Source organism: Rhamphochromis sp. 'chilingali' (genome assembly GCF_963969265.1).
Source record: "Rhamphochromis sp. 'chilingali' genome assembly, chromosome: 18".
Classification (NCBI taxonomy): Eukaryota; Metazoa; Chordata; class Actinopteri; order Cichliformes; family Cichlidae; genus Rhamphochromis; species Rhamphochromis sp. 'chilingali'.
Genome location: NC_137945.1, coordinates 5394721 through 5407338, shown reverse-complemented (window position 1 = coordinate 5407338; position 12618 = coordinate 5394721). Strand labels below are relative to the sequence as shown.

Below are 12618 nucleotides of genomic sequence, written 5' to 3'. Positions count from 1 at the left end.
TACTTCTCTCTGGGAAAACTTCCTCGGAGATGAAATGCCGGATTGGTAGCGAGGCTCCAAATGTTCAAACAGACTGCAGACAGGTCCCGCGCGCCACAACCACTCTATCACGTGATGCATACTGCTGCCACATGCTATGGTTATGAGCCGAGTTACGCCATGTCACAAGTTTTGTGAAGTGCTTTGTTGATATTTAATGGATCAGATTACATTTTTTATTTCTCTCCGATATCCGATCCAGTAATTTACGTCAGTATCAGACAGATACCGATACATAATATCGGATCGGTCCATCTCTAGTCTGTACATATGACATTATGTCTTTTTTTCAGATTATGAAACTTGCTGCAAAACAATCTGAGGCAGATTAACTGTGCCACCTCAGATGCAGCCTTTTTCATGCAGTAGAATTGCTAACATGCTAACACAGTTTAATGAGCAGAGTTGTTCCAAACAGTCAGGCTAAAATGACAAGATAAAAACATAAATACATACCTCACAGTAACTGCGCTTCGAGAGTCTCTTTCTGGTGTGGATCTGTTGGTGTTGTCTCAGGTAATGTGGAGATTTAAAAGTCTTCTCACACAGGTCACATTTATAAGGTCTCTCCTCAGTGTGGGTAAACATGTGGCGTTGTAACTGCGTGTTGGTTATAAACTGTTTGCCACACTGTTCACAGCAGTACACAACATGTCTGGTGTGAATGCGTAGGTGTTTATTTCGGTTCCCTAACTGGCTGAAGGTTTTCCCACAGATGTCACAGCTGTATGCCTTAATTCCAGAGTGGGTAACTAGATGAGCCTTTAAGTTGCAACTGTGAGTAAAAGCTCTTCCACACTGATCACAGTTGTACGCTTTAACTCCACTGTGGATGAGTTGGTGTCTTTTTAGAGTACTCTTCCAGGAAAAAGACTTTCCACACAAGTCACAGCTGAATGGTCTCTCTCCAGTGTGGATGACCTGATGCTGTTTTAGTGACTCTTTCCCAATAAAATCCTTCCCACACTCGTCACAGGTGTGTTTTTTCTCTCTCTTTCTTCTGTGAAGTTTGTCGGCCTCCTGAGAGCGCTGACTTCTCGCTCCATGTTGGTCCTGCAGTGACAGAGATACAAACAGAGGCAGTGACTGAAATGCAGTCGTGGAACAAACTCAACCTTCAAACTCCCTCCATTAACACTAGTTTTAAACCTGAAGGTGGAGTGTGGCACCAAACACCTTAAAGGTCTCTTATCCCCACCTGCTGGTAGTAGAAACACATTACATCCAACCTGCTGTTAAAAATAATTTATGACTGTTCAAACACTCTAAAATCATTTTTTCCTTATTTTTCTTTACTTTTACTCCCCACATTTAAAAAAAGGACTTTCTACTCATTATATTTTCAAAACAGACTTTTTACTTTCGGTTTGAGGAATTTGAGGGGAGTTATTTCATCACTAAGGGCATCAAACTGATTTGAACCTAAACAGTAACACATGAAACACAATCCTGATCGTGTACTAATCACCAGGGTATGAAACATAAAAAGAGATGAAAGAGGCAAAACTGTGAGTCATAGTCAGGAGTTAAAGTGAGATGTTAGGGCTGCACAATTAATCGTTAGAAAATCGCGATCTCAATTCATACTTATGTGCGATCTCATTTACAAATGACAACAATTAAAAAAAAAAAAAAAAAGATGACGATTGTACCGCATTTTGATCCGGGACATGAAAACAAGCGCTCACTCTTCCTGCTCAACAAATGACATGGGCGGAGCCTTATACCACGTGATACAGAAGCCAGCTTGCTGATAAAATTGGCAGGGGAAAAAACAACGGAGAGCACGTGAGAGATGAAGCTGTAAAGGCCAAGAAAGTGACAGGAGAAAATCCGTCCCGGTCAACCACCCAAACATCAATAACGGGAACCTTATACAGCGCTTCCCTATACCCATCGAACTCCCGCAGGCACAAAGAAATTACGGAGGCTATCACTTATCACCTGACCAAAGATATGGCTCCCATCAACACTGTGCAAAACGAGGGATTTAGGAAAATGATCAACACCCTAGACAAACGCTACACGGTGCCGTCCCGCAACCATTTTTCTGTTGTTGCACTACCTGCTCTATACACGCAGCGTCGAGCAACGGTGGAGACAGAATTTCAAGCAGTACAACATTTTGCGGCAACAACAAAACGTGAGACATTTGTTGTTTTTATGTTTATTTATTGTTTTTATGTTCAGTCTCAACTGTTACGAAGTTGATGTGCAGTTAATAAGTGCAAGAAATATTTATACTGGAAAAGAAAATCGTGAGAGAATCGTGATCTCAATTCTAAGTCAAAAAAATCGTGATTCTCATTTTATGCAAAATCGTGCAGCCCTAGTACATCCACAGAGAGCAGCAGGTCAGCTGATCACATCCTGTACTTGAAGAAAATCTACTGGAGCTCTCAACAGAAATTATTGTGAGCTGTGATTCTTTTCCCCACGCTGAGCCACTACAGCTGATTTTAGGGTTCCCACCTGCTCAATCCCACTTTAACCTCTTCCCTGCTCATGTTCCTGTTTAGAGGCAAAGTCACCCTCTACAGTGTAGGCAACAGAAAATACACACATGTTTTATTTTCCTTCATTTTCTACTTAACTGATTCAAACAGAGAACCTTTATTAGAAATAAATAGTTTGTACTTCATCTACTAATCTTAGTTTATTATTACATTAATAAAGCACAAGGTTCAGTTAACTTTGGATAAAAACATGTGGTTAAAAAGTTCTTCAAGGAGCTACTTTTACTTTTTTACTCTGATTACATTTCACTGTTACTTAAGGAAAGAAGGTGAATGAATACTTTTACTGAAGTATTTTTTAACACTAATATCTGTACTTCTACTTAAGTATAGAGTAAATGTACTTTTGCCTCCTCTGATCATTTCTATAATATTATTTATATCAGTGATGGCCAAATGAAGCTTTCTGAAACACTGAAGCTTGTATTGAAAAAGGTTCATTACTCAAAGCTTTTCAACACAGTCCTCTTTGGTGACATCTGCTGGCCAAACATATGAAGAGCAGCTTGAATCTACAAATCAAACTGAAGAGCTTCATTATAATTGCCCTCTCTACAGAGCTCAGCTGACAGCTTCTGTCTGATATCGGGCTGCTGTTGTGGTGCTTTGAATGTGTATTTTTGGGGATGATGAAAAAAATGTTTTGTCTGTTTGATTAATAAATATTTTTTATGAATAAACCTTCCTTATTTTAACATGTGCTGTGGTCTCTAAAAAACAACATAATATACAACACAGTCATATAACAGGTTGGGAGGATGAGAGTTTTAGACGTGACTGATTATTTGGTGAAACTGTGATATTTTCCTCACCTCCTGTGTTGAGCTCATTGTTTCCTCTGTAGTGACTCAGCTGAGTCCAGATGGCTGAAAATGTTCCTCTGCTGCTCCGTCAGACTCTTCTCCTCCTGCTGATCAGCTGGGACACAAAACAGATCTTTGTTAGGCTCCACACTGCACTGAAGAGTCAAAGTGTCTCATATGTTCATCTGACAACACAAAGTACAAATTTCACTCTGACTGCTTGTAGAAATCTTGTGAGACGTGTTGTGCTGCAAAGTGAGGAAACTCTCTCACTCACTTATACTTCAGGAGGAACTTTGTGACATTGGCTCTAATATTCTAAGCAGCCCTTTACTATGACAGGGCCAGAAAGTCCTATTTGAAGGTTTGGGAGAAGGACCATGTTAAAGGTGGATTGGGGTTTATACACTTTGTTATGATACAGGTAAGGCTGTAAGAGCCTGAGAAGGTGTCCTGAATGAACCTCTAAAACCAGTTTTCAGCTAACGACTCTGCTTCAGTCTGGAAAACAGCAACTACAAGTTTAAAGACTCCATCAACAATTCACACCCAGCAACAGCCTGAACAGCTCCTCCTGTGGTTTCCACAAACAGGGACAGACCTGTTACTCCCCCACCCCACACTTTCAACTCCTTCAGCCCTCCAGTCCCACCACCTCCACCACTCCTAAAAGTTTGATTCTGTGCAGCCATTCCCCAACTCTCTGAACGGTACTGTCCTGATTCTTTGATGTTGGGCTGAGAACAAAAAAACATTACTCAGATCTTGTCCAGTCAACAACAATTATTTATTAAGCACATATGTGGGAGATGTACACGACACCACCCTCAGCGTAGTCCAGTAGATCTCAAAGAGGAAGCACTTCGATACACAGTTTTACATGTCAGGGTTCACGCCCCTTCATGCGTAAGCAGATAACATAACATGCGCGGCAGTTGTCTGCAACTCCTTTTATAGTATTGATGTTTGTTCCTCACTAACGGTTTCAGCACTCTCTCACCTCCATCTGTTTCCTGTTTCTCGTTGTGAGGCCCCATGATCGTATATGACACATCCTGAGTACATCCTGTTCTAATCTGCGCAGGCACGTATGCAGTTACAAGCAAAACACTACTTTAAATGTCTTCCAGTTTAAACCTTCTATAACCTCTTGATTAATGTTGTTTTATTTAAAATTACAACATTTATATTTCCCACAGTACTCGTGGTCATTGATCAGTGGTTTCAGTGCTTTCCTTCCTACTTTGACTGCAGCTGTGTTTGACACAGGAAGACATTATTACATTCTTCATGATTATACTTTATTCTTTTTGGGGGAAGTGCAGCTTTAAACCTTCACATGATTCAAGTCAAACCAACAAATCAATCTGAACGATCACAGGTGGGAAAAACTTCTGTAGACAAAATGAAATAAAACCCAACATTGAATCCACAACATGATTAAAAACATGGTTCTCCCAAATCACCAAGAGCTGCAAATTAACCACCACAATATATTTTTATTCTCTGTGCTTTCAAATATGAACACTGTTTACTTTCATCTCTGTTTCATTAGTTTTTGTTAACATCTTCCTGTGCATCACAGCAAACACTCAACTTCTCCCAGCATGCTGAGCTAATGATTAGTTGGTGTTTTTCTCCAAACACTCTCTCACTCTTCTCTCAACGTGTTCACAATAAACTGTGAACAGACACCGAGGAGAGCAGCAGAAGACCTCATTCAGGAGCTAAACTCAACATGAACTGAACTCACAGTAAAGTTAGCTCGGTGCTTACCTTTAGATGAGCCCACAAACCGAGAGAAACTCCGCGATGAAGCTGCAACTCTTTCCAAACACAGGAAACAGATCAGGGAGCAGAGACCCACGTGGTTCACGCTGATCTCAGCTACGATCCAGGAGACAAGGGTGGGCAGATCGATGCAGATATCGATCCAAACGGCGGTACTACTTTATTCTCTTTGAATGAAAAAGCAGCTCTCTGTGCAAACACCTCCTCTCGTGGAACGTTCTTACTTTGCTCCGCCCCTTCTTCTTCTCCTTTATGGTTTATTGGCAGTTGTCAAACAACATAATGGTGCTTTACCACCATAAACTGGTGTGGAGTGTGAACTGGAACGTCGACCCTCAAATCCTCCCAAACAATTTTTTCTCCTATTCTCTGGTGGTGGTCAGAGGGCCCGGTGGCGCCAGTGTCCGGCAGCCTCGCCTCTGTCAGTGCGCCCCAGGGCAGCTGTGGCTACAATGTAGCTGCCATCGCCAGTGTGTGAATGTGTGTGTGAATGGGTGAATGACTGAATGTAGTGTGAAGCGCTTTGGGGTCCTTAGGGACTAGAAAAGCGCTATACAAATGCAGGCCATTTACCATTTATTAAAAAGTAGAAAGTAAAAAGTTATTACAATATACATTATTATCATGTTCGTACAATATAAATATTATATTGCACGAACATGAAAAGTATATTGTTAGAACAATAAAATTTTCACATTATAACATGATATAGCTCTATTTTTCTTTTGCCTGGGTGGCAGCTCTACGCTTACGTACTCAGATGAGCTTGCCTCATCCTACAAGTTGTGCCTCCATCTCTTGTGTCCAGATCACACGCTGCACTGCCGTGCTGCTCCACCTTTTCTCTGTCATTTCTGTGTTTGTGCATGCGCAGTGTGAGAGGCTGCGTTGAGGGGCGACAGGATTTCAAACAGGTTTGATTATCATGTGACCATACGATTGATGATTGGGAGCTGGTCGTGAGGTGTTAACTGCTTTTCATTACCCCATGTATACGACACGATGCACACACGATTAAGGCAAAACACGGGCCGATCCCCAAAACGGTTGCGCAACTGACAAATCGGCTCAAAATGGGCCAAAAGTCGCACAGTGTATGGCCAGCTTTTGGAGGCTAGCTCCAAACAAACATCTGCAGCTTTGCAGTGTATACAGCAATATAATGACCAGACCTAATTCTTTTGAAAACCATACATCTTTCCACAGGTCTCCACTTCATCAGACATCACCTAGACACAGAGCTGGATGAGGCCAGCACAAACAGCAGCCTATTCGACGAAGATGATGGATCCATGGGGTCAGGAAAGCCAGAAGCAGGGCTGGAACGGTACCTTTCATGTCCATTCACTGGAGGCGTGGATCTATTGCATGGCGTTCCTCACATCAAGAAGCTGTCAATCAAAGTCAACACAGCTCTTCCTGCATCTGGAGCTTGTGAAGGACTTCTCAGTCATGCAGGACTCCTGTTCACTGCTAAACAGTCACAACTTCACAGAAAGAACCTTGAGAGCAAACTGCCGCTGAAGCTTAACCATCACCTCACTGAGTGAAGAAATGGCACATGTTTGCTAAATATGCAGAAATAGATGCACACCCATACAATTTATGGTAAACTGAGCTGGCTTGTATGTACATATGTTCAAGATGCCTCGTTCTGTTTTCTCTGAGGCTGCTGTGGCATTTGGAGCAAAATTAATATAAAGTTTACAGCATATCTTGTCACTGGAAATTGTTTGCACTGTTTATATATTTATATTATTTACTGTAGGTATTGGTGAAAAAAGCTTGTTTGAAAAATGTTGTGAAAATCTGGAAATTAGAATTGTTGTGCCTTATTTTGTTGATGTTTTTACACATATTCCTTTTGAAAATGGTAAAATTTGTATATTTATTTATTTTTGTTTGTCTGATAACATTTATTTAAAAAATAAATTGGACATTTCAAACAGTTACTCACTACTTGAGTAGTCTTTTCGCCAAGTACTTTTTTACTCTTACTTGAGTAACTTTGTTGACGACTACTTTTCACTTTTACTTCAGTAATAATATTTTAAAGTAATGCTACTCTTACTTGAGTACAATTTTTGGATACTCGACCCACCTCTGATTGTTCCTGGTTTCTGTTCTCTTCCTGCGGCTCACCTCACCTATTCTCATGTTACCATTTCTCAGTGTTGAGACTGCGTCTCTGTGTCTGTCTTGTATTTCCTGTTTTACTTTGACAGTCTGTGTCTTGTGTCATGTCTTCAGCTCTGCTCCCCGCCTCGTCACATCTATTTAATTGAAGCTGTGTTCCCACCTGTTCTCCATCCTCTCATTTCTTTGTGTATATTTGCTGTGTGTTTGCTTCTACTCCATGTCGGATCGTGTGTTTGTCATCTCGGTGTTTCACTCTGCATTTCCTCCTTTGTGTTTGTCTCATGCTCCTTGTTCCTGGTTGTCAGGTTTTTGCTATGTTCTCCATGTTTCACTTGATCCTCTGTTTAGCTGTTTCCAGTTTAGGTTTTCCTTCAGTTCCCTGTTTGCTTCTTATTTTGTAGCGTCGTGTCCAGCCAATAATAAAGGCTCACTTTCTTTGTTTTTGTTAAATTCACCTTTCCACAGATTCTGCCTCACTGACTGTGACTATTTCTACATCTCTCCCATTCAAAAACACTCCATACACAGTTTATTTTATGTAATATTCAATATTAACCTGTAAATTTAGTCTTTTCAAGGAAGCATTTTTTTTTCTTTTTATGGCATAGAAGCTTTATTTATGTAGATTTTCTACTGCTAAGCAGAATAAGAAGAACAAACATGAACATTAAAGGCCTGGACAAACTTGAAACCAGTATTAGATAAAAACCTCAACAAGCAGACGACCCCCTATGAGCAAACACTTTGTGAAGGTGGGAAGAAAAAGCAGAGAGAAGAGTCTGTTTCCCAAATCCAAACTGGAAGCTGGTTCAACAGGAGAGAGGTCTGATATCTGAAAGCTCTGCTCTCATTCTAGTTTTCAAAACTAATAACCAAAAGTACGACTGCAGTCTGAGAGCGACGTGCTCTGTTGCGATCATACGGTACTACAGTACAAGGTCTTTAAGAAATGATGGGGCCTGATTATTCAGGACTTTATATTCAATTCTAGATTTAACATGGAGCCAGTGAAGAGAAGCTAACAAGGTAGAAAGATGATTTGTCTGCTGTCAGGACTCTAACTCCAGCATTTTGGATTAACTGGAAGCTTTTTAGAACGACGTGATCATAAAGGAATTACAAAAGTCGAGTCGAGTCAAGTATGTGTGAACAAAACAAGATAAACATGAACAAAATCTCACTTTAACGTGCACTTTTACTAATTCTGTACTATCTAGTTTTACATGAAACATCAACTTTATATTGACATTTTTACTTTACTCTTGAATTAGTATTTCATCTGTTATTGTTTTTTCCATGTAATTCTCAAAGCAGTAATAATATGTTGTGTTTAATGAGTATGGTTTACTTTAGATTTTTTTCATATATATTTTTGACCTTAAACTAAAAACATTTTCTATGACAGCTTTGAACGCTCACGTTGTTCCTGATAGATGGAAAACCTGCTTTAGATTTGTGTTTTGAAGTCATCTGACTAACACAGCCTAATCTGCACTACACAATGCCTTTGAATGGGTGTTTTCATGTATCAGACTCTTGTTCACACTCACAAATTTATGACAAAGTACAGAACAAAACACAGTTAAAGGGATGGAGGAACTTTCTTCTGTTTTACATTGGGATTAAAGTTTCAGCCATTTCAGTTATTTGATATCTAATATGTCAGTTTTATCTGAGGTAGACGTCTCTGGCTGGACACAGACTTTGATGCTCAGCGTTTACGGTACAGAGCAGCTTTTCCTGCACAATATACAAAATACATCTCATGGCTATATTATGTTTGCTGCTTATGTTGATTATGAGGTTAATATCCAGCTGTTGCACTAAATGAAAAACACTTAAAATGAGCAGTGTTACAATTTATGAAACTGATCAAAGATTTTATTACTAAAACATGCAGGAGTGGTTTTTAACTTAAAGGAGCCATAATAAGTCATGATACATTCATACAATATGCATAAGAGGGCAGACCATGTTTCATTCATACATCCTTCTACCAGTAATCTAGTTCATCAGTTTGTAGCTTCACATAACAAAAGTAATTTTTGTTACAGGTTTTTCAATCACGTTTGTTTTTGTGTGAAGACGAACTACACGTACCAGACCTTTCTTATCTGCAAAGGTTGTTATGATTTTTCAGAATACCCAAGACCCTCGAGGTTTTTACATTGGGATCTAACCATGACAACATCTCCAGGCACAAAACAACTTTTTATCCATTTCTGTCATTCTTGTAGCAATGGTAAATATTCTCAAATCCACAGTTTCCTTAGAGGTCTGAAATGTACTGGATTTGTTCCCACCTTCTTTTCTGTCAAATAGTCCTGGAGGGAGAGCTGGTTTTCACTTCATGACAAGCAATAACTTTGTGATGTTGCATTAAACATGGGTCAGTATCTAAAACGTAATCCCTTCAAGGTGCACGGCTCTGCTTGTCATGCAAGTGAACACTACTACATACCGTTTTACAATACTACGCTGTACTGTTGGCTGGGTTTTCCTCCATACAGTTTACAGAATAAACATTTTGCTATGACCCTTTGCACAGCGGAAACTCCATTTGTTATCCAAAATCTGGGAAACATGCTCTTTGGCCAGTCCTCTTGAAGATCCTGTTTCATTTTTCTCTCAGTTTCAATGGAAACTTTTGAATCAGAATATTAATGTTAGCTGGCATGTTTAACTGTATTTGGTGTCTATCATGTATTAAGCAAGCGGTCCCCAACCTTTTTTGCGCCACGGACCAGTTTAATGTCAAAAAATATTTTCCCGGATCGGGAAAGCAGCCTCCTCCTGAAATGCGCCAACAACATTGAGAGTAACATCCTCCTCTCTGCCCGTTAATGCTCTCTGGTCGCTATGGTAACATGTAAATATTTAAAATTTATTCATAACACACGGGAGAAGTCGCAGGGAAACCGAGTTAACGATAAAAAACCCTGAAAACCATACATTTCATGCCCGAGCCTCAACTCTCGCGACCTGGTACGAAACAAATGATGGACCGCTGGTCTAAGCTCACATCCATCATGGACAACACCTCCCACCTCTGCATGAGACGGTACAAGCACTGAGCAGCTCGTTCAGCAGTACTTTTACACCCACAGTGTAGGAAGGAGCGTTACTGCAGGTCATTCTTACCAGCAGCTGTCAGACTCTAACCAGGGGTGCACATAACTTTTTTAGTGAGCTACTCAGGTGAGTACCAGGACGGTTTTTAGTACGCATTGAAAACGCTCTATTGCAGATATGCTACAAGTTATCACTTGTAGCCAGTTACATTATAATGGCTGGCAGGTGGTCTTCAAGCATTTTTTTTTTTTGCTCCACTTTTTTTGCACATAAAACTGCATCAGCTTGACCACACAGCGATTAAACGTCTCACAGTAAGGATCCTTGTGATCAACTGAATTTAAGAAATCTCCCAGTGTGTGTGCTGTGCACAGAATTTGCACAAGGGAGTCTCCAACTGTAGCAAGTTGCCGGAGTTTTGGCACAACGCCATTGAAGATACCCACGTTGATAGCAGCCTCGTTTGTGCACGCAGCGACCAACTTTGTTGTCCAGTCATCCAAGCCTGTGTCCTCAGGAAGTCTCACAAGTCCATCCCTGTGCGGTGCGGTCAGCACCCAGTTCAATCAGTCCAAGAGAGTCAGAGGTAAACTCTCCATTGCTGGACACAGACACAATGTAAATGATTTCCTGCTCAACGACCACAGATCCATCGGAAAGCATCCCCCAAAATTCGGCAGACTGCAATTTGGCTCCTAACTCCCCGCTGATGGTGTGATGCTCTGCACGATCCGTGCCCCCTTCACGTGAATGATATGCATGTCTGACATTTACTCCTAGCCGCTATAATAATAATATCCTCAGAATATAAATGTGGACATTTCTTCTCAGCTAGCTTGTTTATTAGCAATGACTTGCACCACATTTCAGTACACTCGTTGTTAGATTCAAGCCACGGCACTTTGGAGCCAGTTTTCTGAAAAAAGTATTTTCTTAGGTGGTGGCGAAACACCAAAGAAGCTGCAGCAACACGTGTCAAGTTGAATGAGATGGTCAAGTACGCAAAGGCGCTTGGTAACATAAGTGTCACTACGCATTCGTAATTTTTGTCACACATGTGCACCTGAGTAGCAGCTAGGTGCATCACTGTCTATAACACAGTTTAACATGTTTATCTACTCATCATCTGTTTAATTTTTCTCAGTACACTAGAGGAACATGTTCATTCACAGCTGCCTCATCACATTTTTACATCTGAACTCTGTGGAGCCTGACCTCAAGGGTTTTAAGTCTGACCCCGAAACCAGAAGAGGATCTTTCTGTCTCTTCAGATTCACTGTGATGGGAGTGATTTCAGCCCTGAGTGATCACACTGATGTTTGCACAGAGCAGATAATGACGTGAATGTTTGGGCACATTGGTAACAGTGAAACAGTTTATTAGTAACGTGGGATCGTTTGTGTTCGGAGTATGAACTGAGATTCCTGAAGCTCTTGTCACACTGGTCACAGCTGTAGTTTCCTTCCATGTGTGTATGTTCATGAAGGTTACGATTGCCTGATTGTGAGAAGCTTTTGTCACAGTGTCTGCACTTGTATGGTTTCTCTTCTGTGTGGACTCATTTGTGTCTTTTACGGTCACTTGCAGTGGTGAAGGATGACCCACACTGATCACAGAGGTGCTTTTTAACCCCACTGTGAATCAGTTCATGTTCTTTTAAATCCACTAATCTGGTGAAGCTTCTCCCACATTCTTTACAGTATTTCAGTTTGTCTCCAGTGTGTTTACGTTGATGTACTTTTAGGGTATGTTTTTGACTGAAAGTTTTTCCACAAAAGTCACAACGAAAGTCTTTCCCACCACCACAGTGATGACAGGGTTGAGAACTGGATCCATCTGTGTCGCTCTGCTTCTGAACAAAGACACAAACACAGTGTAAGTCAGTCCTTCAACATTTTAATCCTGAACGTCGCCTGAAATAAAGAGCATCTCTGCAGACGTACAATTACATTTTACTGTTTCAACACACTCAGTTTACTGGGCTGCAATAACTACAATACTACCACCATAATACTACAGTAATACTTATTTAATATTACAGTAACATCTGAGTTACACTAAAGTACTACTATGCTAATATTTGCAGGGTACCAACACAGTGCTAAACTACTAATGTAATCCTGCAGTAATACTAAATTAATACTGCATTAATAACACTGTAACTGTGCAGTTAAAACACTCAGCTGAATGGGACACAAGAAAAACACTACTACCCCCATGACACTGCAATTATAATAATACATAGTCATAAAACTTTG

General features: G+C 40.5%; 1 protein-coding gene across 6 annotated transcripts in view; it reads right to left on the bottom strand.

The window, feature by feature from the left end:
* The window catches only part of LOC308385631 (uncharacterized protein), a 42387-nt gene that overhangs the window by 25715 nt on the left and 4054 nt on the right, over nucleotides 1-12618 (bottom strand). For 3 of the 6 annotated variants that reach the window (XM_080864692.1, XM_080864694.1, XM_080864695.1), the window contains exons 1-3: nucleotides 5135-5378; nucleotides 3368-3473; nucleotides 496-1092 (exon numbers count right to left, since the gene is read on the bottom strand). The exons of 1 other annotated variant lie outside the window; for it this stretch is intronic. In XM_080864692.1, coding sequence (XP_080720818.1) covers nucleotides 496-1092; nucleotides 3368-3385 — 615 coding nt within the window. In that variant the 5' untranslated portion in view covers nucleotides 3386-3473; nucleotides 5135-5378. Of the gene's footprint in view, nucleotides 1-495; nucleotides 1093-3367; nucleotides 3474-5134; nucleotides 5379-12618 lie in introns of those variants that run through there. 2 more of the 6 variants (XR_013969590.1, XM_080864693.1) reach the window with 2 other exon arrangements.